Below are 27,038 nucleotides of genomic sequence, written 5' to 3' on the forward strand. Positions count from 1 at the left end.
GTTTCAGTCTTGGACCAAAATGGGATGAAAAATCTGGAGCCTAGATGGAATTATCCATACAGTGGGACTCAAGCAGAGGTTCATTGGATACACAGGAATGCAGGGGCTTTCCACACACACATCAGATCTATGCTTAAGGGAGAAATACTAACTCCAGTTTATGGGCCAAGCCCCTGGAAAGGGTGGCATACCTGCCAGTCTTGGTTAGATTGACTTGGGACATGGGCAGGCCCAGTCTGTTAAGAGAAAAATGTCTTCAGACAAGAAATGACTGTAGAATGGCAGTAAGCACACACTGTCAGCAAACAAAAATAATTGTGAGTGTCTATTAACCAGACCCACATTTTCATTTAATCCTCAAAACAAAAACAAAGGAAAAAAAGGCAGTGAGATCAGAACTGTAGTTGCAAGTATTAAAAATTCAGATTTACCTTGCTTAAACAAACAAAAAATTTCAATATTGGCAATACAGTGATGATTAAGACAGATCCTCCCCTGCTCCCTTCTCCATCCTAATCTCACTGTGTGGAGTGATAACGCTTTCCCCTTTTGGGGATATTAGGAGATTGTTTCAGTTCTGGAAATCACATTTAGTTCTAGGCACCACACTTTTAAAAGGCCACTGACAAATTGGAACATGTTCAGAGGAAAATGACCCAGATGATGAGGGAATATGAAACCAAGTTATATGAGAAACAGTTGGAGGAAGTAGGGAGATTTTAGCTTGAAGAAGAGAAGATTAACCAGAGAGTATTACAGAGACCACAGTTTTTAGATTCTGGAAAAGATACTACACAGGCTAGGGATTTATCATTCTCTACCTACTGGAGCCTCCCAGAACAAGGGCCACTGTGGAGAAGATAAAGGAAGAACATCAAAAAGAACTTGATAAAAATCAAGGGCCATGCCAAAAGAAATGGACCTCATTGGAGGCGTATCCCAAGGCCCACATCTCTGGAGTTATTCTAACAGAGGATGTCAGTCAGTGCCTGCTCACATTGTACTTCCTCCATGGGTCTTTTCAGATCCCCCACAGCTAGTAATATGTCTTTCCCTTGTTCTCCCTTTGTACTTTTACCTCTCTGAGGTGCTTCCATGATTTGCCTTGTATTTTAGTTCCATTTATATATGTCTATCTCTCACTAGTGATTCTCAACCCTTTCAACATAATGTATCCTTTATATAACAAATACTTTATAATATGCCCTTTCCTATCCTGAACTGAAACTCAGAGTTAATATAACCCTCCTCTGCATCACAGAATTCCAAAAATGCAATATAATGCCCTAGTTGTAATACAAAGGAGAAATAAAAAGAAAGTAATTAATAATCACATTACATGTTTTACAGTATCTCCAGGCATGACCACACGAGAAGACACAATCAGGTAGATAGATTAGAATGTGGAGTCACCATGATTAGGACAGCCATAATGCAGACTGATGCAGGTGCATTGTATTGGTAAGTCAAAAACTGTGTGGCTTTGCTGCCTGTCATGTAATTATCTTTATTCTTGTTTTTTTTTTAATTTATACCTTTTTTATTTTAAAATATATATAACAGGAGCACCTGGGTGGCTCGGTCGTTCAAGCCTCTGACTTTAGCTCAGGTCATGATCTCAGGGTCCTGGAATTGAGCCCCACGTCAGGCTCCCCACTCAGTGGGGAGTCTGCTTCTCCCTCTCCCTCTGCCCATCCCCCTGCTTGTGTGCTCTCTGTCTCTCTCTCAAATAAAATCTTTAAATATATATATTGTATATATATATAACATATATATATGTTAAAATTGACCATTCTAACTATTTTTAAGTAGACAGTTCTGTGGCATTTAAGTACATTCCCATTGTGGTACAACCATCGCCGCTCCCCATCTCCAGAACTTTTTCAACTCCCCCAATTCGTGATGTAATTTTCCTAAGTAGTGAACACCTAGCTCTTGGTAAAGGTCCAAACAAAACAAAGTATAGTCTTTGCTCAGTTCCCATGGTAGTTCTATTTGGGAACATTCAATGTGTATATGAAACATGCAAAAAATGTTTTTTATCTTTCTATGTGAAAGAGAATTAGGTTCTAAGCTCAAATAATTATAAGTGGAATATCACCTATATGGACATCCAGTGGGACACAGGATAGTGCTTTGCTGTCTTAAACAGTCCCAAATATTACAGAATGTCTGTATACATGGCCCTTGTCCACTAAGCGCAAATAACATCCCCCCACCCCTGTCATTGTCACAACCAGAAATGATCCTATTAGTTTCCCAATACATTGTCACCATTAAGAACCAGACTATACAGTACATAAACTCCAGGAAGGCAAGACCCAGTTTTGTTCTCTTATAACCTCCTTAGTACCTGCTACAAAAGCACTCTGTTTGTTAAAGTTGAGAATGCCGTAGAGAGGATGCTCAGATATCCTTCAGGTGTCTCTTAACTCAGCTTTTCTAAAACTGAACTAAGGTGTCATCTTCCTTTTCTCTACCCCCACTCCCAGCCTGTCTTACCTCCATCATTGTTAGTCTTTACAACAATCTGAAGCGTTAGCAACTGTGGACTCCCCTCCCTCACTGCACACATCCAGCTGGTCACCAGATCTTTTCACCTCTGTCTTTCGTCCCTGGCCTCTATTTCCCCTGCTCCAGCCTCCTTTTATGTCTTCACCCAGGCTATTGTAATAGCCTTGTTTCCCACCCGCATACTCTCCCCGCTTCAAATACACACTCTGGGCACTCCACACACACGCCAAGCCCTCCATGCTTTTGTAGTATAGCTTCCTGTGCCTAGAGCAGTGTTACCTTTTTTACCTAGAAAACTCCACCTCGTGCATCAAGACCTGGCTTAAATGTCTCCTCCTCAGCTCCCAGACTGAAGACAGAATTACTCAGTCTGTTTCTCTGTTCATATCTTTGTTGTGGCATTTCTTGCATTAAACTTTATTTGTCCACATGCCCGTGGTCTCTGCCAGACTGAGTTCCTTGAGTAGAAGTTAATTGCTCAGGCTTTGGAGACAATGGCTAGAGTTTGAAGGTCACGTGATTTAACAGTTCCGTGGTCCTGGGCAAAGCCCTTGATCTCTTGAAGCCCCCCCCCCCCCAGTTTTCTTATCTGTAAAATGGGGATAATGTGGGGCACCTGGGTGGCTCAGTTGGTTGGGCAGCTGGAGTCCCGGGATCGAGTCCCGCATCGGGCTCCCTGCTCAGCGGGGAGTCTGCTTCTCCCTCTGACCCTCCCCCGTCTCATGCTCTCTCTCTCTCATTCTCTCTCTCTCAAATAAATAAATAAAATCTTTAAAAAAAAATGGGGATAATGTAATGCTTATAACATATTTAAGATAAAGCTTGAAATGTTAATAACCATTATCACTGGCTTTGTATCTGTCCAGCATCCCCAAGTAAGCATAATAGAGAAGATGCTTACCAGCTGTTTGGAATGAAGGAAAAAAAGAACTGCTGCTATTGTCAAATTCTAGATTTTATTATTTAGTCACAAAAGCGAATGTTCTCTTTGGCAGTTCTAGCCAATTTTGTCATGAATAAATTTAACCTTGGAAAATATTTTTTTGAAAGTGTTCTATCTTCCTCTCTAACTTTTTTAGATGCATTAAAAAGTATTCATTCTGAAACAGTAATGTACAAACTCTTGGGCTTGTCAAGTCCGTGCCCACTGTGGAAAACTATGTGCCTAGAAACTCACATGTTTGGGATTTTGACTTCTGTCTTGCAACATGTGAAGTGCAGGGAATGTCGGCTTCCCCTTACTAATCTGGGATGGTGAAGAACAGCGAGTGCCACTGGTTTGGTGAGCTGAGCTCAGTAACTCACCTTCAGTTAAAAATATATAGTTTTATTCAGCTTATGGCTCAATTGTTTCCTTGCTTTAAAAAGCCTTTCTTTTATATGTCTCAAGTGCTGCTTGCAATATAAAACTAAATCCTAAATTTTAAAAACTTCCATCGCTAATACTCTGCTAAATGTTTAAAGCCTGACATTTAATCTGCGTGAACTGAAGCTCTCTGATTTCACTGTTTGCGGCTAGTAAATGTCAGTCTAAACATTGTTGCTTTCACTCACACTTAAGCCTTTCATCTGCAGTGGGGGCAGTGTGTCAGAGAATTCTTTGTGTGCCACTCTAGCAAGGGGGAAAAAAAAAGACTCAGCCCAGCCTTTAAACAGAGTGAAAAAAACTGCTTGGAAGGCAAAGACGACCCTGTTTTTATATGGTGTTTGTGAACGCACAATCCTGACTTCTACCAGATACTCTTAAAAAGGAACTATATTAGCTCGGTCTGAACAGGGTCCCCACTGAGCTCATACACAGTTGCCAGCCAGACAGCTCCCCACTCTTTTGTGACTGGAGGGGGATGGAAGGGCAGGGGGAAAGGGGTAGGAGATGTTGTCATTACTTTACTTCACTTTTGCCTGCAGGAGGAATCTTGTCATCTTCTGGCTCCCCAAACTATTTTCAACCTGGGTGTTTTATTTCTTAGTTACTGAAGGCTACTGGCACGCAGATCAGCTCTCACTTTTCATCATCTTGACATGAAATGGAAAATCAGTTTGTGGCTATTTTCATAGCCAGTGATTTACTCCTGTTCTTTTATCTGTCTCCCCTTTATGTTCTTTGTTTGGACATATTTTATTTCCCATGTCTGCAGCCTTTTGTTCTGCTGGGATCTCTATGGCCGTTCTTCCTTCGCCTGCCTCCTCCCTGGCCCCCAGCTCCCTGCCCCTTTTGTGCGCTTGTTGCTTCCTGCTCAGCTGCGCGCCTTTCCCCTCTCTCTCTGTTGCATGCCCTGCAGGTGCCACCTTCACCACTTCTCCGTATCTTCCAGGTCCCTCGTCTTTGTGTGCCCACAGGGCTCAATCAGTAGTGGCCCATGCTATAGCCAGCAGCAGGCAGACATGCTGAACTCATCCCTAACCACTGTTGTGGACAGATAGATGATCAGCTAAATTCTTAGGCGTACATGGGTGTTTACGGTGGCTGATGCCACTGCTTCCAGTTTCCTGGCAGCCGTATGGAAGCATGAATTGAAACCTGGAAATAGAACGTTCTACAAGAAGCACTAGAGTGGAATTTTAGGAAACCATGGGCTTTTCCATCAGACATAGATTCACATTTCTATTCTGTTGCTTATTAGCTTTGTGGCCTTGGACAAATTCATTCATTCATTTAACAAATATTTATTGAGTGCCTATTATGTGCCTTGTGTTTAGCTTTTAGGAAACCAGTTAATGGCCCTCTCTCTTCCCCTTTTATGTTTACAACCAATTGAGAAATACGACATAGGAAGGAAAATACTAGCTTTATCGAGTGATAAAAGCCAGATTGGAGGATTTGGCTTTTCTATGTGGCCGCTATGGGTTTACTAAATCTTCTCCCCTGAATTAGACTGTGGGCTTGCCTCTCTCCTCTACTCAGCACACAACCCAGGGTAAAGGATAGGTATGGAAGATGGACAGGCTAGAAGAAAGAGAGTGAAAAAGCCCATGGGCCTGCCAGGGCCAAGCATCCTGAGTCTGTTCTAAATTCACCGACCAGGCAAGCCACTCCTCCTGTTCAGGGAAGGGTTGGGTGAAAAGACAGAAAAAGACACTTCGCTCTTCCCTCCAGGGAGACAGGAGGGGTGCATTTTCCCCCTTAACTGTGAGCATTACACTTCATTAGTGATTACCATAGTAAGCAAAATAAATCTTGCTGGTCTGTTTCTTCACCTGTAAAATACAGATAATCATACCTATCTCTTATTGTGGCTATGGAGACTAAAATGAAATGTTACTATTTACAGATAATCTGAGGACCCGTTAACTGTCTTTCTTTGGTCAGGACCAGCCTGAAGTAGAATTGGTCATACAGGGGTCTGATTTGTCTTTGTTGCTCCCTCTCTCTTCTCTTTCTGAGCCATAATTTGGTCATTTTTTTCCCCTCCTCATTCCTGTTTAAAAAAAATAAGTGGGAATACTGGTCCTCAAGCTTTTGATTTCCAGTAAGCACACTGCCAAATCTTTTCTAATCCTGGCTTATGTGTTAAAAAAAACAAAAAAACTCATTAATGTGGACAAAGAAAGCATTTGGAACAATTAAGTCTACTTTAGCACTACAAAACTGGCTGTACCTGCAGGGTCACTAAAGGACAATACGTGGCTACAAACAGGTATTATTCCATGGAAAGTATGTGCCTTGATTCCTCATGTTTATTGTTGTTATATTAACTTGAGCGATGCTCATGAGTTTCAATATTACTGTAGAAAATAATCCAGGTGAGCCTTTAAACCATGATGAGGAAGGAAAACAATACAGATAGGGAGTTTTAGGAAAGAACTTTTAGGGTGTTTGGACTTTATGTTGGGGGCAGCAGGAAGCCCTTGATGATAAGTGATAACACGATCAGGTTTGTATTTGAGGAAAAAGTCTCATGTATTTGAGGAAAAAGTCTCGTGGCCACACTGTGGAGAGTGGAGTGGAGGAGGAGGTGAGCCTGGAAAAGCAGGTAGGAGGCTCTGAGGGAACCAGGTGAGAGGCTCATCCCAGGTAGTGGAGATCAAGGGCAGTGCCAGATTGAAGAGGCTTTAGAAATAGAATTGGCAGGGTTTGGGTGAGAAGGGGGACAGAGAAAGATATCCGACACTGTTTTTTAAAGTTAAAATAAAAAGGGAGCACCTGGGTGGCTCAGTCGGTTAAGCATCTGCCTTTGCCTCAGGGTCCTGGGATTGCGCCCTTCATCGGCTCCCTGCTCAGCGGGCAGTCTGCTTCTCCTTCTGCCCCTCCCCACTGCTCGTGTTCACTCGAGAATGCTCTCTCTCTCAAATAAATAAATAAAATCTTTTAAAATATACATATATAAAGTTAAAAAGATTTCAGATGGTAGTGCTGCCACAGGCCCTTCCCCAACAGATTAGAGGGTTAGCATGGGGAATCCAGCCTGGGAAGACAGTTAGAGCCAAAAGAGAGATGGAGTTGGCCAATAAGAGGGGGTGGACCACTTCCCCAAGAGAGAGCTGGAGAGGGAACCCCCTGGCAGGTCAAAGCTGCAGGGTATAGTATAACACAGGGATTTGCCTTCCACTGACTGCAAAGAGGAAAAAAAGGAGGAAAAGGGAAGACAGAAAAAAAGTAAGTCACTGTGTTAGGAACATTTTGGGGCCACATACTTTCTAGAATGTGAGGAGGTCATAGACTCTCCTGCCTCATACACAATTATGTCTAAACAGTTTTTTCAAAAAACAGATATAACAAAAGTACTTAATCAGATACTTAGCTAGATGTTATATGTATTGTGAACTATATCTTTATTTTATTGGTTTTTTTTTTTAATTGCATTCTTCTTTTGCCTTAAATTGCCTAGGTTAGAAAGAATTCAGGCCCTGGGACAGGCTCTCTCCTTGTAGTCTGTTTTTATAGGATGCTACAAGAACTTGTGGATTTTAAAACAAAGATCTAAAAACTGTGAATAAGAAAAGATCAATGAATACTCTTGCAAAGTGGAAGGAGAAGGAGAGGGGAATGATTTTATGGCATTAGAACAGTCGGTGATGTTCTTCTCTCACCCTTTGCTATCTATAGATTGTCTAAAGGTTGTTACTGATTGAACATAATAGCACCCACTGGCCCTCGTAGCAGAGCACTATTGGGCAGATCAATGGTGAACACACACTTTAAGTTTTATAAGCGATTACATAAGGCAATGAAAAAAATATTTCCTCTGTTTAAAGACTAAAACTTTTCTGTTCGTTTCATAGTATCGGAGTGGATAGTTTTTATTTTTTATTTTTTTAAAGATTTTATTTCTTTATTTGACAGAGAGAGAGAGCACAAGCAGGGGGAGTGGCAGGCAGAGGGAGAGAGAGAAGCAGGCTCCCTGCAGAGCAAGGGAAGCCCGATGTGGGACTCGATCCCAGGACCCCAGGATCATGACCTGAGCCGAAGGCAGTCGCTTAACCAACTGAGCCACCCAGGCGCCCTAGAGTGGATAGTTTTTAACTAATGACATGTTATCAAAAGTTTTTGTTTTTCTTTGTAGAGGCAATGTACAAAGCCATTGTTGTTTTTTGGGTTTGTTTTGTTTTGTTTTTTGAGGCATTTTGTGATGTTAAACCACCCACCACCACTGGAGACCCAATAGTGAATCAGCAGTCTCTGCCAGCCCCCGCAGGACTTTTTTTGTGCACCCATTCTGTGCAAAGTACACGAAAGGAGCTGAATGCAGTACCGCATTTGTAGATTGTAGACTCCCCGATGGTTCGCTCATCTTCCCAGGCACCCCCCCACCCTGCCAAGAAAAATGCCAGGCATCATTATAATTCCTTATCCATGTTAACTCACTCAATCCTTACAGTAACCCTACGATTTAGTTACCTGCCATTTTCAAGCCCCATTTTGTGGCTAAGAAAATTGGGGCATAAGGAAAAAAATTGATTTTCCCCAAGGTTTGACGGCTACTAAGTGGCAGAGATAGGATTCAAACCCAAATAGTTCGAAACTGCAGCATCCGCGCTGTAATCATTGTACTGTGCTATCCGCTCTGCTCAGGACGTTACTGTTAAATTTGTAAAAAAAACTTCCTAGTAACAACATACAGGTGAGACAGCCCAGAGTGATGGGCTAGTGGTAGCTATTAGAACTACAACAGGGATTTTAACACACTCGATCATAATTAACATCAGATTTAAAGTTAGCGTCTGTCACGTGTGTGAGTGCCTTGCTCCAGTTCTCTCAAAATACCCTTGCCAGCATCTTCCCCAACAAAAAATTACCCTGGGTTTGTTTTTGGACCCAGCGCTCTGTTGGAAAGGCTCAAACCACAGTGAGCTGGCAGGGGAGGCCGAATGGGCTGGACAGGCAGCGGGGGCAGGGGTCAGGAACAACAATGAAGGAGCGACATTGAAGGCTGTGCGACGCTTACTCTCCCTGGAAACGCTCAGTCAGACTCAGGAAGTGTGATTTAATCCTGGCGAAAAGAATTCTGTTTTATACCCTAGAATGGACCTCTCACAGAATTTTATTTTCAGTCTTGCCCTGGGAAGCTTTAGCAGGAAAGAATTTGGTGTATGTTACTTGTCCTCTTCACCGGACTGCACAAAATAAGGGTTTATTCTGCTGCCAGCCCACCTCCTTTTCCCTAACAAAGCTCTTGATAGAGGACCTGAGAACCTGCTGCCCCAACGGAAGATGCCTGGGCTGGGGCCCAGCAGTGCCCTCAGCAGGGTTTTGGGAGAGGAGGAAAGACCCTTAATGAAGTCAAAAGAGCCACTGTTGATCCTGAAAGAACATCAGCCATACAGATGACATGAGGATTCTTTTCCCCCTTCGGCTCTAAGGCTCATCTTTTGGTATTTGTTGTGAGACAACCCTAGGCAGAAAGACTAAGAAAAATAATAGCAACTATGCGTAAGAGACTTGCTGAGTTCTAAGTGCCTTGCAGACCTTACCTCACTTATTCCTTACCATAACGCTACATGGAAAGCACTACTTGGATTCCCCTTTTACAGATGGTGCAACTGAGGCACAGAGAGGTGAAATAATTAGCACAATTCACACAGATAGGAAGTGGCAGAGCCAGGATTCACTCCCAGGCAGTGTGGCTCTAGAGTCCATGCTCTCCCCTGGAGTCATGCCCTTTCCCTGGACAGTCAGTTGCTCAGATGCTCCATCTTGTTCACAATTAGAAACTATTGTTGCGAAAAACAGGGGTTCCATATTTGAGTTAGAAAGCCTGGAGGTTGGGTATTCTCTCCGTAGTAGTTGAGAATCTCTCCTTTAACAAAATTTGGCTTTTGGTCAGGTAGGGTGTTTCTCCGATTACCTGCTAGATTAAAACCTATTATTGCCCCTGCCCTTAAGATGCAGAGCCCCACCCCTGACGCCCTGCTTGTCTAGCCCTCCCCTCCTCAAAGACCCAGGTTGTCATGCCAGAAAGTGTGTGGCAAACCATTCCCCCATGTCTGCAGAGATGCTTCTTTAGCGTGGGTGAGATGGGGCACCTGGGTGGTTACGATGACTTTGAGTGGCAGAGGATATGCAGCCTTGCCACCTGCTGCCTCCCTATTAATTAATGTCCCTTTCTGTCCTCTCACACCTCAAGTGCCTTCTCTGTATCCTGTCCTTATTCTCAGAATGCTGTCAACTAATCCTTTTTAGAGCATTAACCGACAATTAAGGAGCTAAGTTCTAGTCCTTTAAGATAGGTCTCCCCAGACTACTTGATTTCTAAGAGTCTAGCCAAAAGAGTTCTGTCAGCTCTCTCTGCTGGTAGGAACCTCAAGCTCACTGAAAAGCTCCTCCAGATGAGTTCAGCTGGGCTCCTGCCCCCAAAGTGGTTTTGCAGGGTGAGAGAGAGAATGGCCTTTGAAGGATCACCGGTAGCCACATCTCCTCTCCCTTAGCACACACAGATCCCTTTTGCAGTAATAAGTAAATGTAGATGGGGTGCCAGTCCTCTTTCTGTAGTGTAGACCAGAGGTTTACAAGCTATAGTTTCCAGGAGAATGTGGGAGCTCGTTTAAAATGCATAGACCTGGACTCTGGGCCCAGAGATACTGCTTTAGAAAGAATACTTGGGGCCAGAGCCCCTGGGTGAATGTGATGTGGAAGGCTGAGAAATACTAGCATAGAGTCACTTCTCTCCTTGCTGGTTGAAAGGGAACTGGGATAAACTCATTGCTTCTCTCAGTTCCTGCCAAAGTGGCTGTCTTCTGAGTCTCTAATAGGAGAGAGTCATACTTAACAAAATTCAGCTGAAGGTTGAAGGCAATAAAAACCTCAAAAAACACGCTGATTTTGACAAGCAATGTCATTCTGCTTCTGCACGTTACTGATGGGGTCAGGTGCACCACTGCTAGGATTTTGATGAATGTGTGGTGGACCACTAAAGGGCAATAACTTGTGAACACCTGAACGCACAGAGTGAAGCGCATGTTCTTTGGAGACTTTGACAGCTTATTCAAGGTGTGGAATCTAAGCTTGGCTGCAGAGTACCATGTTTAACCACAACAAGGTACTACAACTACTTACTGCATCTCAAATTTGTTGAATAGGATCCTTTGCCTTTGTTTCATTGTCTGAGTGTCTCTCTTTTACACACACACACAACCAGAATCTCATAAACAAGTGCTTCTATATATCCCTTTGACTCAGAATTAAGGAATCAGATAATCCTCTATAAAAATTCATAAACATTTTTTTATACAGGCATAGCTTAAAGATACTATGGATTTGGTTCCAGACCACAGCAATAAAGCAAATGTCACAATAAAGCAAGTGAAATGAATTCCTTTGGTTTCCCAGTGCATATAAAAGTTATGTTTACACTATACTGTAGTGTACTAAGTGCAATAGCATTATGTCTAAAAAACTGCCCATACCTTAATTTAAATATACTTTATTGCTAAAAGATGCTAACCATCATCAGAGCTTTTAGTGAGTTGTAATCTTTTTGCTGGTGGAGGGTTTTGCCTCAACGTTGATGGTTGCTGACTGATCAGGGTGGTGGCTGCTGAAGGTTGAGGTTGTTGTGACAATTTTTTTTTTTTTTTAATCATTTGAGAGAGAGAGAGCACGCTTGAGAAGGGGAGTAGCAGAGGCGGAGGTATAAGCAGAGTCTGTGCTGAGCATGGAGCCCGATGCAGGGCACGATCTCACAGCCCTGAGATCATGACCTGCGCTAAAATCAAGAGTTGGACACTTAACCGACTAAGCCATCCAAGTGCCCTTTGACAGTTTCTTAAAATAAGACAACAGCAAAGTTTGCCACCTTGGTTGATGGTTCCTTTCATGAACGATTTCTCTGTAGCATGTGATGCTGTTTGATAGCATTTTACCCACAGTGGAACTTCTTTCACAATTGGAGTCAGTCCTCTCAAACCCCGCTGCTTTATCAACTAAGTGTATGTCATATTCTAAATCCTCTGTTATCATTTCAGCAGTCGTCATGGCATCTTTTTTTTTTTTTTTTTTTTAAGATTTTATTTATTTATTTGACAGAGAGAGACATAGTGAGAGAGGGAACACAAGCAGGGGGAGTGGGAGAGGGATAAGCAGACTCTGCTGAGCAAGGAGCCCAGTGCAGGGCTCGGTCCTGGGATCATGACCTGAGCCGAAGGCAGCCGCTTAACCGACTGAGCCACCTAGGCACCCCTCGTCATAGCATCTTCACCAGCAGTACATTCCATCTCAGTAAACCACTGTCTTTGCTCATCCATGAGAAGCAGCTCCTCAGCCGTGAAAGTTTGATCATGAGATCGCAGCCGTCCAGTCACATGTTCAGGCTCCCCTGCTGCTTCTAGTCCTCTCGCTGTTTCCACCGCATCTGCAGTTCCTGCCTCCAGTGGAGTCCTGAGCCCCCCAAGTCACCCATGAGGGCTGCAATCAACTTCTTCCAGACTCCTGTTCATGTTGATATTGTCACCTCTTCCCATGAATACAAGTGTTCCTAACGGCACGTAGGATGGTAAATCCTTTCCAGAAGGTTTTCGATGGACTTCACCCAGATCCATCAGAGGAATCACTATCTGTGGCAACTATTGCCTTATGAAATGTGTTTCTTAAATAAGAACACTTAAAAGTCAGAACTACCACTTGATCCAGGGGCTGCAGAATGGATGCTGTGTTACCATGAAAACAACAGTCATCTTGTACATCTCCATCAGAGCTCTTGGGTGACCAGGTACATTGTCAATGAGCGGTCATATTTTGAAAAGAATCTTTTTTTCTGAGCAGGAGCTCTCAATAGTGGGCTTAAAATATTCAGTACATTACGTTGTAAACAGATGTGCTGTCATCCAGGCTTTGTTGTTCCATTTCTAGAGCACAGGCAGAGTAGGTTTAGCATAATTCTTAAGGGCCCTAAGGTTTTCAGAATGGTAAGTGAACATTGGCTTTGACTTCAAGTAGCAAGCAACATTAACACCCAACAAGAGAGTCAGCCTGTCCTTTGAAGCCTTGAAGCCAGGCATTGACTTCTTTCTAGCTATAAAAATCCTAGATGACATCTTCCAATAGAAGGCTGCTTTGTCTACATTGAAAATCTTGTTTAGTGTAACCACCTTCATGACTTACTTTAGCTAGATCTTCTGGATCACTTGCTGCAGCTTCTATATCAGCATTTGACGTTTCACCTTGCACTTTTATGTTATAGAGATGGCTTCTTCCCTTAAATCTCATGAAACAGCTTCCACTAGAATTGAATTGCTTCTCTCGGTTCCTACCAATGTTCCTGCTTTTGAGTGTATAATAGGAAAGAGTTATTAGTGTAGGCTTTGGCTTAAGGGAATGTTGTAGCTAGTTTGATCTTCTATCCAGACCACTACAACTTTCTCCATAACAGCAACAAGGCTGTTTTGCTCCCTTATCATTTGTGTGTTCACTGGAGTAGCACCTTTAATTTTCTTCAAGAACTTTTCCTTTGCATTCACAACTTGGCTGACTGTTCAGCAACTTTTGGCCTGTCTTGCCTTTCAACATGCCTTCCTCACTAAGCTTAATCATTTGTAGCTTTTGATATAAAGTGAGAGATGTGAGACTCTTCCTTTCACTTGACTACTTAGAGGCTCTGATAGGGTTATTAATTGGCTTAATTTCAATATCATAATGTCTCAGGGAGCAGGGAGGCCCGAGGAAAGGGAGAGAGATGAGGGCAATGGCCGGTTGGAAGAGCAGTCAGAACACACAGATTTATCAATTAAGTTTGCCATTTTATATGGGTGCAGTTTGTGGCTCCGCAAAACAATGACAATAGTAACCATCATGATCATTGATCACAGATCACCATAACAGAAATAATAATAATGAAAAAGTTTAAAACATTGCAAGAATTACCAAATGTGACACAGAGACCTGAAGTGAGCAAGTCCTGTTGGAAAACCAGCAATAATAGACTTGCTCCACACAGGGTTGCCACAGACCTTCAATTTGTTGAAAACAAAAGCAAAAACAAAAACCACAGTATCTGAGGAACACAATAAAGCAAAGTGCAATAAAACAAGATATGCATGTACCGCCAAAATAATCTGGGCATAAATTATCTAAGGAAAACTGCTGACTAGTTTTCATTTCAGCAAGATAGATATTTTATTCATAGCTACATGGGGAAAAAATTAGAGAAGGATCATGAAGAAAATATCACTTATCTAGTTAAGAGGGGGCCTTGATAAAAGTCAGGAATTATATAATTGCTCTGATCAAGCCAGTTCTTCCTGTTTAGAAAGGATACTCCCTTCTCTTATAAAAATGTTTACCATTTTTCTTTTTTAATCTGCTGAAAAGCTTTCCTAATCCATCCTAGTCCAGTGGCATGTTACAGTCTGCCACTAATTTCTCTATTAAAGCTATAAAATATTAGTAACAATTGCCAGAATTTCACCTTCAGTTAAACTCCCTGCATCATATCTGCCCTGGAGCCAACCTTGCCTTTAGCCACTTCCAGCTAACGCCACATCTGGTTGACAGGTGTAGGACAGTGCCAGACCAAGATGGTGGACAGGAGAACTCCAAGCTTGTCTTCGAAAAGCTGGGTTTGAGTCTCGGCCGTGTGATCTTACAAAGGTTATTTGAGTTCTCTGTGCCTTAGTTTTCTTGTCCAGAACATGAGGATAACAGCACCCACCTCAAGGTGAGGGCGATTATAAGGTTTAAGTGAGGTAATTACGCAAAATGCCACACAGGCTCTGTGTTTGGCAATAGTAGGTGCCTGTAAAGATCAAGGTCTTGCCCTTCTTCCTCAGGTGACAGGGAGAGGATTGAACTAAATGGCTCCCAGAGGCTGCATACAGCGCTAGCAATCTTGCTTCTGGAAGAGCAACTGAGTATAGGGCGTGGGGAAAGCAAAAGGAAAAAAATACTGAATTAGTACAATTCAGAGATCTCTGTAAAATCATTTCAGACAGTTGAAAATATAATGAAAACAAAAAAAATACCAAGAAGGCAAGAAATGTCACCTTGACCATTTGGTCCTGAGAACAGGAAAACTGAAAGATTCAATTTCCACAACTGCTTCCAGGAAGGGTTAGGAAAACAATGTTTGGTTAGCCTGACAATGATCTAATAACGATACAAAGCAGGCGTGGCTTAACCAGACAAAAAAAAAAAAAAAAAAAAATCCAAGTTTAAATTTTATGTATTTACTTTTTTTTTTTTTAAAGATTTTATTTATTTATTTGACAGAGAGAGAGTACACGAGCAGGGGGAACAGGAGAGGGACAAGCAGACTCCCCATGGAGCAGGGAAGCCTGAAACAGGGCTCAATCCCAGGACCCTGGGATCATGACGTGAGCCGACGGCAGACGCTTAACCAACTGAGCCACCCAGGTTCCCCTGTATTTACTTTTTTTATGATGGAAGATCAGGGAAAGGCAGTGAAATGCCAACCCAGTGTGTCCCCTGACAACCGCTGAGTTCCTTCACCTACCCTGCACTTACAGTGGGAGGGTTGGCTGTCAGCATGTACGGAGTGCCAAACCGTGTGGAGCCTTCGTCTGTAGGACCTTACTAACATGCACTGAAACTATAGTTGAGTGTCCCTGAGTTATGGAGGAGACACTGGAGCCTGATGTCAGCGTGTCTCTGCCACCTGTTTAGCTAGCATCCCTGTTGCTGAGCCCAAACCCGACAAATCAGGAAGGTCACCAGAAGGTTGGGAAGTCTAGTTTCCCATACAAAGGGAAAATAGCCAACTCCTGTTTTGAAATGAACAAGCTCAGGCTTATTCATCATGTTATCAGGCTTGTTGACCGTGTTGCGGCCCTCAGCTTTCACGGCCACTTGGCCACACAGGCCGAGAGGTACACTGCTGGGGCTCTGCAGACCCAGAGCAGGGACACTCAAGAATCCTTCAGTCATCTACCATCTGTGCAAATCCAGAAAATACCAGTGCTGGTCATCCGGCTCCTTCCATCATTTTTTTACACAGGCGTCACTTGGAGTAGAGCAGGCAGGGCAAAAAGTACGACTAGAAAATAAAGAGACCAGAATGGATGGTTGGGTTACTCTTACAAGGTATCCTCTGAAGGGTAGGATAAATCATGCCAGGTCAGTGCTATGCCTGTGACAGAGAAGAGCCGTATGAGCACTCCTAAGAGTTTGAAAAATGCCACAATTACACTACTTGACCTTTGGATGGATTATAGTACTAGCTGCCATTTACTGGATTTTCACCATGGGCCAAGCACTATGTTAGATGCTTTACGTGTATTATCTTATTTAATCTTCACGGTAACACTATTACGTAGATGCTGTTTTCCTCATGTTCTGTTTGTTTCTGGTTGATTACTCTTCCTCACCCCTAACATTCTCTGCCTCACCACTACAAACTCCCAAGAAGGAGAATACATTACAGCTTATTATTCGCCTCCCCACAAGGACATCAGACTAGGGTCATCTGGCCCTGCGTGTCTTTGTTTCCAGTAGGTACCACTAGAAGTCAAACCCCTGAGACAGAGTTTAACAGCTCTGTTAAATTATAATCTGTCTCAAGCACCAACCCCTCCCCAAACCCCAAATCTTTTCATTGGCCCTCGGTAACTTACAGTCAGTCCACAAAATCTGCCTCATCTTTCCTGCCTCTTGCTCTAACTGATGTCTGATTCACTCGGAAGACCATACCACTTCATCAGATATTTGCTCACAGATCCCCTCCTCCCACATCTTCCTTGACCTCCATATCTCCTATTTCCTTATCCTGCTTTATGTTATATATTTATATGTGCATCTGTTATTTTCTGTCTGCCCACTGGAATGTACACTGTGTGAGGGCACAGACTTCTGTTCACTAGTACATCTCTAATACCCAGAACAGTACCTGGCATATTATCTTTGCTCAATAAATATTTGTTGAATGAAGTAATCCATAAATGAGGAAACTAAGCCATGGAATGGATGAGCAGTTTGTCCCTGGTCACAGTGCTGTGACACAGCCAGCCCAGGTCTGTGTGATTGCAAATCCCTGGTCCATAAGCGCCATATTGTCCAGCTTCTTGATGGATCATGTGAATGCAGTATGAGCAAGAATATTCTGGCTGAACTGGAGTAATCAGTGTTGAGGTGTCAGTATAGGGAACTAAATCAATTGGGCAGGATCCTACAGGCCAAAGTGTACAGCTCTTTTTTTTATTATTACATTGTGCAGTATTGTGATTTAGAAGAAAAGTGTGTATTTGGTCATTCAGGTGATCAAAATATATTTCTCATGTATATTTGGTCTTCACCCACAGTTCCTGACTCAAAGCTCCTCTATAACACTTGGAATTTCCTAAGTGATAGGAGCAGTAAAGGTTTTGGGTTTGTTTGGGTTTTTTGTTGGTTTTTTTTTGGAAAGCCCCTAAGATACAGGCTGGTTGCCAATGTAGCCAACTATGTGATTAGAGGGTTTGAATTTTCAGTCCCAGCCTCCAGGGAGGGGAGAGGACCTGGAGGTTCGATCAGTTGCCAGTGGCCAATGATTTAATCAATCATGTCTGTGTAATGAAACTTCCATAAAAACCCAAGAAGACAGGGCTCAGAGAGCTTCTGGGTTAGTGAACACATGGAGATTTGAGGAGAATGGTAAACTCTGAGAGGGCCTGGAAGCCCGGCATGCCCTTTCCCCATACCTTCCCTGTGTATCTCCTCATTCGGCTGTTGATCCATATCCTTTAACATCCTTTGTAATAAATCCATAATCTAGTGAATAAATGGATTTTTCTGGGTTCCATGAGCCCAGCATTCTAGCAAATTAATTGAACCCAAGCAGGGGATCAAGGGATTTACAGCCACTGAGTCAGAAGTACTGGTAACAACATAGAGTTGCTGTTGGTATCCTGAGTTCAAGTAGGTGTTTGGAGACTCCAGTTTGTAGCCTGTCAGTCAGAAGCACAAATAACATCCTGGGCTTGTGACTGGCGTCTGAAGTAGAGGAAGGTTTTGTGGGACTGAGCCTTTTATCCATGGAATCTGATTCTGATTCTGTCTCTAAGTAGTGTCAGAATAGAGTTAAATTGTAGGACACCCAGCTGGTGTCTGGATCATTGGTGGTGTGGGGAAGCATACACACACTCACACATACACACACACACACACACTCACACACACATTGGAATTGGGTCCAGGAACTTAATTTACATTAGGAACAGTTTTTTTGCGTTGTCACCAAGCCAGATACAAGTAACTGATCATTTGAGGAGCCAGCAATAAAATCAGTATCCTTACAACATGAGCACATTAGCCTACATAAAAACAATTTATAATTTACTTACCTTTTTGATATGGTTTAAAAGAAGATGAAAGCTATACCTGGTTCTAGAGAAGTAGGGAAGTATCCAGGTGGACCGTGGCATGTTCTTGCAGCAAAGCATCGAATGCCTATGTAGAACATGGAAGGAAAGTTGCAATAGAATTGGAAAAGTAGACCTCAAAATGCTATTTACACAATGATGACGACTCTGAAAATTCTGTTTTAGCAATAGAATTTTAAGAGACCTTAGGTTCATAAATAGCCGGTGATTCTAGTGTTTAGGATTTTATTTGGTTATTTCATGTTGTTTTTGATATTTAGATGTTTCTGTTTAACTGTTAATACTCAGATGATTAAATATACATAAAAAAGAAGAAATACAGTGTACCATATTGTGAGCCAAGGAATACGTCATCCCATCTGCTCCACATCCTTTTCCTTCCTGCTGTCTACCTCCACTGCTCGCGGACACTCGGCGCTGCCTTTCCTCAGGCTTCACCCCAGCCTTCTGGTGCTCTGATGGTAACTTCTACGTGTACAGACCACCTGCTCTCCAACTGGATTTTCTTCCTCACTCCCTTGATTATTCTGGGATGCTTCTCTTTCCAGTTTTCTGAGCTGTTCTCTCACTTATCTTACCCTCCTCCTCTCTGGATGAGGCCTTGCACCTATCCTTCCCATACTGGAGTGCTTGCTCCTGGCCCTTCTTAAGGCGTCATCCTCATCTGTGTTACACTGTGTCTGCTTCCTGAGCTCACGGTTTAGCTCTCTGAGCCTGCCTGAGCAAATCCTATGCCTGTTCTGACATGATCCACTCCTCCTCTAACTCTGCATTTGCTACTCTCAAAGCCTTTGTTCTTCCCATACCAGTCTGGGTTCTTGGTAACAAACCATAAGAGTTTACTCTGGCTGATTGAAACAGGAAAAGAATTTAGTGAAAGGCTATTGAGAACTACAGTTTTGTGATTTGTAAGAAATATATATTTGGTCATCTGAATGACCATATATATTTCTCTTACATATTTGGTCTTAGTCCAAGGTTCCCGGCTCAAGGCTCCTAAAACCCTTGGAATTTCCTGTGATAGGGCAATGAATGAGTCTTTTGTTATATTAATGAAGGTGACTTTTGGGTCCTGGTTGCCAGGAGGACCAACCCTGTGATTAGAGGGTTGGAATTTTCAAGTTCCCCCCACCCCCACATCTCAGAGGAGGGAAGAGAGGGCACTGGAGGTTAAATCAGCCAGTGGCCTGTGACTTAGTCAGTCATGACCATGTAATGAAGTCTCCATCAAAGCCCAAAGGACTAGGTTCAGAGAACTTCTGGGTTGGTGAACACTTGGGAGATTGGGGAGAGTGGCATGCCATACCTCACCCTATGAATCTCTTCATCTGGCTGTTTATTCATATCCTTTATCATATCCTTTAATAAATTGGTGAGTATAATTGTTTCCCTGAGTCCTGCAGGCTGCTCTAGCAAATTAAAAGAATGTAAGGAGGAGGTTGTTCTAACTTCCAGTCTATAGCCTGTCGGTCAGAAGCACAGGTAACAGCCTGGGGCTTGTGACTGGTGTCTGAAGTAGGGGGTGAGAGATAGTCTTGTAGGACTGAACCTTTAACCTGTGGAATCTGGTACTATCTCTGGATAGATGATGTCAAGATTGAGTTGAATTCTCAGTTAGACTGCTGGTATCTGAGAACTGCTTGATGTTGTGTATAGGGAACCTGCCCCCCACACACACACACACACATACAAACACTTTGGAATTGGGTTTGGAACCTTAAAAGAAGAGCTCTCAGGATTATCGAGAAAGCTAATACAGTGGGATTAGAAAACATGGAGGGACAAGGTAGGAGCTGAGCAGCTAGGACCATGGCCAAAATTCCATGGCCGTAGAGCTGGTCTTGGAGGACACTGCCGCCATCACCGCTAGACAGAACACGGCAACTGTCACCACTAGGTTTGGACAGGAGACTCTTCCAATGGCACCTTTGCCACAAGAACAGTTTCTCCTCCAGAGTTGCTTTTCTATACCGCTAGCCCCTGGTCAGATCCAGGCAGAAACATCTGGCCGGGTCACTGGCCCATCCACTAGCTGCAAAGCAGACCTAGAAAGGAGTCTCACTTGTGGTATGAGAGGTGGGCTCTGCTTGCTGCCACAGTTCAATGAGAAATCGCTCAAACCAGATTCTAAGCAGGAGTAGAACCAAAACACCGCATGGCCCATTCCCAGTTCATGACCGTTGTTTTATTAAACTTTCTACAACTTCCTTAAGTCCTTGAAGCTGTTTCTTCTAACCTCTCACTCAGCAAGAACTCTGGAACATAGTTCAGTGCAAAATTAAAACCTTAGGAGTCAAGATTTATATACAAAGATGTTCAAACAGCATGATTTAGAACAGAAAAAAAAGGAGTCTGTCTAAATTTCTACCAATAAGGGAAGAGTTAATTGAATTATGAGATATCCATAGAATTAAGTATATGCATAGGTCATTAAAAATCATGGATTTTTTAAAAAAACTTTTTATAACACTCAAAACTATAGCTAAACAGAACTTTACAATGTTTATATACAAGCTCTCACAATTATGTGTGTGCACATATGATCCTATTTTATAGTAAAATATATAAATGTTTATATAAAGACATTCTTTGAAAGAGAATGTTAACAGATTGATGAGATTGGAAGGATTACTCTTTTTCTTTATGCTTTTTGTAGTTTTCACATTGAGCTGAAAATTATTACAGTATTTAGAAGAAAATCGGCTGGGGGCAAACTTCGGGTGCCATCATTTTTATCCCTTGTCATGTCCTCAAAAAGTACAGTTTTTCCCAAACCAACCTCAAACTAAACACTCTGAATTCTAACTCTTTTCTCCTGGAGTAAGTTCCTCCCTCCCCACCAGGGTGTTCCCACTGCTCTTTATGTTCACATATAGATCATTGGTTCCTGCTTACCTCACCCGACTCTACTGGAGCTCTCCTTCCCCTCGGGTGCACTCTTCCTCTGCCCTGTATTTTAGCCCAAAAATTTGCTGAAATAGCCATCTCTGAGGTTTCCATTACTCTTCTCTTGGCCAAATCTGAGGATCTCTATCTTTGGAGCTTTGGTGACCACAAGAAACATTGATTCATTATGTTTGGTGTACTTTTGGGCACAGGCTAAGTCAGATGACCTTGTAGGTTTTTCTTATTTTTCTAAAATAAGAAGGTGCATTCTTAAGCACCTCATCTGATTTTGCTTCCTGTTAAGCCTTACATCCAAGCTGTTTTTCTCCCTGTGTCTCCGGACTGTTCCTACACCTCACTGTTCGGTCCCTTCCACATCTCCCCATTCATTGTCTAGATAGTAAAGCCAATATCCTATAAACAGAAATGTTAATTCTGAAACCTGTGACCTCCACAGAGACTACCTGTCTGAGCCTGCTCAGCTTTGACAGTGGGCTCCAGTTCTCCAGCTTTATCCATGGCCCTAGAAGCTCCACAGAACCTTCCCTGCAGCTCTGTTCCTGTGGTTCATGAGCTCTCTCCAGCCTCTGCCTCCACCAGCAAGAGGCTGTTTGAAAGTCTAGCTTTCAGGCCGGTACCTCAAGAGTTGGACTCTGCCTCTCTGTCCATTCCCTGCAATTGCGGCCCTGGTCAGACTCTCCATCTGGCTTTCAGTCTCTCCTTCACACATTCCCTATTGGCTCACTCAACTTCATGGTCTCTTACCTTCAAACCAATCCAGGACCCCAAAGGTCCTGGCCCATATTCTGTGTATGGGGTTCCTACTAGGCTGGGAGTTGGGTTCAGACTACCCAGGTTAACTACATCTCTTCATACCTGCTGATGTTGTGTTTCAGCCAACGGGACTTGACCTGTCCCAAATCTACAGAACAACAATCCTCTTGTAACTGTTGATCCTTGATCCGGCTCATCCACCCTCATGACTCATATTTATATTAGCCCTGACCTCTTTGTTCTCTAGACCTATAAGTTGTATTATTCTTAGTACATCTCTTGGATTTTCTACTCTCAGAGAAGTTTATTTATTGATCTGTTAAATCATCTTGCAGGCACATACTGAACACCTACCAGTTGGCACTGCAAATAGTCAGAGGCTAGTCAGGGAGTTAGACAAAATAAAGGGCTATGTCAGTTAGTATACTTTTTATTACTAGTGACAGAATTCCTGATTCATACTGCTTAAGCAAAAGTGGAACGTATTCCCTCACATACCTGGCAAGTCTAGGGATAGATCTGGTTTCCTTCAGGCACAGCTGGATTCATGGATTGTAAATGCTACCTTTGGGACCTGGCCTGTCTTCATCTCTCAGCTCTGCTCTGTTCTACTTTGTGATGGCTTCATTCTCATGGCAGCAAGATAAATGTTAATGGTGCCAGGCCTACATCCTCCTAGGTCCCAGTATAGCAGAAAAGGCACTGCTCTCTCAGCAGCCCCAACAAATGTCCCACTATATCTTGTGATTTCTCACTGGATTAGGTGCTCTTCCCTGAACAAGTGACTTTTGTCAGAGAAATTCGGTGCCCTGACTATTCAGACTGGAGTCATAGGTCCTCTCCTTATACTTGAATATGGAGTCTACCCCAGCACTTAAGTTGAGAGAGAGATACAGTGGTTCCCCTGGAGAAAAGGCAAATGGATGTGGGACGGTTGGGTTTTTTTGGTTTTGGGGTTTTGGGGGGGCTGGTTTTTTAAAAACTGTCAGTTACAGCCATTATGTTTATGAGGAGTGCATATGATAGAGTTACAAACAGAGTGGAGTGTAGCAAATAGAACATTGGACTCCATATACAATAGGCAAAGAAGGATTCCCTCCTTTACCCCTCACTCCTTCCTTTGAGCAAAATTTAGTGAGTGTCTTTTTTGTTCCAGGTGCAGAATATAGATTGTCCTAGACGTTGACCCTGCCCATAAGGAGTTTACAAGGTAGTGAGGAGGAGAGAGAATAAAAGCAAGGCCCCCACATTGATTGAGAATGTCCATTTTAAGAAACAAAAATATGAAGAGTGTTCTGTGTTTTTTATAAAACTACAAGGACAGTGCCAACCGTTGTATTATTTAACATTGTCTAACATCTTTTTTACTTAATTCTGTTTTGTTCAATGCTTGGAATAAGTCTTTCTGATCTGCTTCATTAAATAGTGGAAACTCCGTGATCCACAATTTTTTAATTTTTTTGCCTAGGCTTCTGTAAAACTCAGAGTTAAAACCTGTGGTTAATTAAAAATAGCTTTCCTTAGCCTAAGTTTTCCTGGAAACTAATTTGCCCTTTTTAAAAATACTTGATATATAGTTTTGTAGTTTTATCGTACCTAGGACTTTTGTGGTAAGGTGCTTCAAAATAGAGATATGACAGAGATAAACAAATGAATACCTTTAACTTTTACTTTTATCTTAACAGTCTCTGCTTCTGATCTATAGCAGGTTGCTAATACATCTCCCACCAATGCCAGTCATTTCCCTGCGTGTAATACAGACATTTCTATCAGAGTATTCACAGTTTGTGTATACAGATAGTGAGATGAACACATGTGGATATGTACATTTTTTAAAGGCAACCAACATGAAAATATTTTTGTGACATTGAAGACCCAACAAGTAATGTTTACATTATTTTTTACCTGTAGGTTTTATTTTATTCTGTACAATAGAAAAAAAGAGAAAAGCAACAAATAATCCAGGGTTTAGGGAATACATTCATGCAGTGGTTCTCCACTGGAGACATTTGGCAATGTCTGGAGACATTCTTAATTGTCTTGACTACTGGAATCTTGTGGGTAGAGGCCAGGGATGCTATTAGATATCCTACAATGTGCAGGACAGGCCACCACAATGAAAAATTATCCGGTCCAAAATGTCAATAATGCCACTATTGAGAAACCTTGCATTAATAGGATTTTTAGAATTCTAAACCCTGAAAGGATTCAGAACAATCTTGTAATTTAGGCATAAGACAACACTAGAGGCAAATTAAAGTCATAGAATTAAAAAAAAAAGAATCGTGGAGCTGACAGGGACGGTCATTTAGTCCAGTCTCCCTTTGCATATGGTAACTGAGTCACAGGAGAAAAAGTGACTGAAGCAATAGAACTCCTCCACTCCTGGGGCGCCTGAGTGGCTCAGTCAGTTAAGCGTCCAACTCATGATTTCTGCTCAGGTCATGATCTCAGGGTCATGAGATCGAGCCCCGCATCAGGCTCCATGCTCAGCAGGGAGTCTGCTCCAGATTCTCTCTCTCTCTCTTTCCCCCTCTGCCCCTCCCCACTGTGCGCTCACGCTCTCTCTCTCTCTGTCTCTCTCTGTCTCTCTCTAGCTCTCTCTCGAATAAATATGTAAATCTTTAAAAAATAATTAACAAAAAAAACTCCTCCACTCCTAAACATGTGATAAGGCAACTTCCCCAATCTCTCTGTGCCTCAGTTTTCTATTCTACAAAAGGGACAATAAAACTTGCCTCAAATGATTGCTGTGAGGAGTAATTGAAATAATGCATAGGAAATGTTTAGTTCCGTTCCTGGCCACAGTGAGTTGTTGATAAAAAGTGGTGGTAAGAGCCGAGGTGGTGACTGTCATTACTGTTGTTGCCCCAGCTGGTTGAACCCTGTTCCCGATTCTCAGTCCCATTTCCTTTCTGTTGCACTGCCTTGAAAGGTTATAGGGGCAACTCAATAGGGACTAAAGAAGACTAGTCTGAAAAAGAGCTTAGTAGCTGGTAATTCAAGAAAAACTGAACAAAAATTCTTCAGAGAGGGGATTAAATTGTAGGTGGACACTTAAAGGAAGGCACAAAAAAGATTGGTTCCCACCTGAAACAGGCTACCTTCTCTCTTCCCAAAGTTCTGTGAATGATGTGCCAGGTGGTCATAGGGATCAGATAACCTTTATCAAACCCTTAGAGCCCTGGCCATGTCTTACAGCCCTGACAGGATGTCTGTCCATCGGGGAGAATCTGAAATGCCAAGATGGTCAGGCATTGTATCTGGGGACCCTTTCAACTCTAAGATTTTCTGATGTCTGATAAGTTTTGTGGACTTTGTGCTGGAAAGATCATGTGCCATTGTAGATAATGCCCAACGGGCATACATACACAACCACAAATCTCCTGTTTTATCATTTGTGGAATTTAAAAAAATGTGTTATTAGGGGCATCTGGGTGGCTTAGTCGGTTAGGCGTCTGACTTTTGATCTCAGCTCAGGTCTTGATCTCAGGGTCGTGAGTTCAAGCCCCAGGTCGGGTTCCATGCTAGGTATGGAACCTACTTAAAAAAAAATGCTTTGTTAGGTTTTACTAATTCAGTTGATCAGTACGAGCATATGATTAAGATGTTTCTGCAAATACTTTTTTCTCTGAAAGTAATAATAAATTACCTTACCAACAATTCTGTGAAATAGGTTTCCTCTCATTTTCTTAAAAGACTTTTAAAAATTTTTTGCAGTTGCTCTAGGAGTCGGTTTTTTATTTCTCTTGTTATTTTTGCCAACTAAATTGTTTTTAACCAGTGGCTCTCTATAAAAATTAGCAGAATTCAAAAGCATTAAACTCTCTGGACCACAAGCACAGATTAAATTTTCTGGAGGAAAAAATCTCATTCATTTAGTAGCCTTCTCTCAAATATCCCATTTGTTGAATTGAACTCCTGAAATGATTCTATACCCCACAAAGACACTCTACATAGACATTTTCTCCTACATCTTACATGTCAGTGCTCCAACTGTTCTAAAGATTATTTTAAAAAATCAACAAGCACAAGTTGATACATGAGAAAACAACTACTCATAGCTGACTTTATCTGTCTTCTATGTTTTTGTGTGACATTCAAGATCCACAGAACATCTGGAGAAAAGCAGCACACACACGTCCAGTGAATGCAGGCTGAGCACCGGGCACTTTGCTAGACACAGGGCATGCCACCCAGGCCCAGAGAAGTTAAGCTGTTTGCCCCAAGCCACACAGTTGATAAACAGGAGAGCCAGCAACACAGCCCTGCCTGGCCCCTGAGTGCATGGGTTTTTGCTGCATACTAGATCTTTACAAGGAATAACTCAAGGCTTAGAAAAATAAAAAATCTCCCATAAGATGTGATTGGAATTTTTTCATTTTAGATGCCTCATTTAGATGTTATGTTAATTTGACCTTCAATTTTTTTTTTTTTAAGGTGTTGTGTAATGGACCAGGAACATGTGTTCCTATCTGCATATCTGCCCTTCTCCTTGGGATACTAGGAATAAAGAAAGTGATCATTGTCTATGTTGAAAGCATCTGCCGAGTAGAACACTTATCCCTGTCCGGAAGGATTCTGTTTCACCTCTCTGATTACTTCATTGTTCAATGGCCGGCTCTTAAGGAGAAGTATCCCAAGTCTGTGTATCTTGGGCGAATTGTTTGACGAATGACAACTTCTCTAGAATTTTGCGGTCAACCATATTTATTGTAATCGGGGTAGGAAAAAACCATGTTTATCATAAAGGCTTCTGAAGGTCCTGAGAATTATTGGTGGTGAAGAGTAAAAAATGTGTAAATAATCCAGTAAGGAAACTGAAGGTGCTCTTATAAAAAAAAACATTAAGGGGCGCCTGGGTGGCTCAGTTGGTTAAGCGTCAGACTCAGGTCATGATCTCAGGGTCAGGAGATCGAGCCCCATGTCAGGCTCCCCGCTCAGCATGGAGTCAGCTTGAGATTGTCTCTTTCTCCCCCTCTGCCCCTCCCCCCACACTTGTGCTCTCTCTCTCTCTCTCAAATAAATAAAATCTTTTTAAAAAATTAAATTAAAAATAAAAATGAAACAAACATTAATAAACCATTAAGTATTTATGCCTCTGTGTACCAAATTTCTTT

The 27,038-nt window shown here is 42.3% G+C and overlaps 1 protein-coding gene across 1 annotated transcript in view; it reads left to right on the plus strand.

Annotated features, from left to right (window-relative positions):
- The window catches only part of ALG14 (ALG14 UDP-N-acetylglucosaminyltransferase subunit), a 101,209-nt gene extending 74,457 nt beyond the window's left edge, over nt 1–26,752 (plus strand). The window contains exon 4 of the mRNA XM_032423158.1: nt 26,359–26,752. Within this exon, the coding sequence (XP_032279049.1) occupies nt 26,359–26,589 (231 nt within the window). The 3' untranslated portion in view covers nt 26,590–26,752. The remainder of the gene's footprint in view (nt 1–26,358) is intronic.
- The last annotated feature ends 286 nt before the right edge of the window (nt 26,753–27,038 follow it).

The sequence above is a fragment of the Phoca vitulina genome, unplaced genomic scaffold (assembly GCF_004348235.1).
Source record: "Phoca vitulina isolate PV1807 unplaced genomic scaffold, GSC_HSeal_1.0 scaffold2, whole genome shotgun sequence".
NCBI classification, from domain to species: Eukaryota; Metazoa; Chordata; class Mammalia; order Carnivora; family Phocidae; genus Phoca; species Phoca vitulina.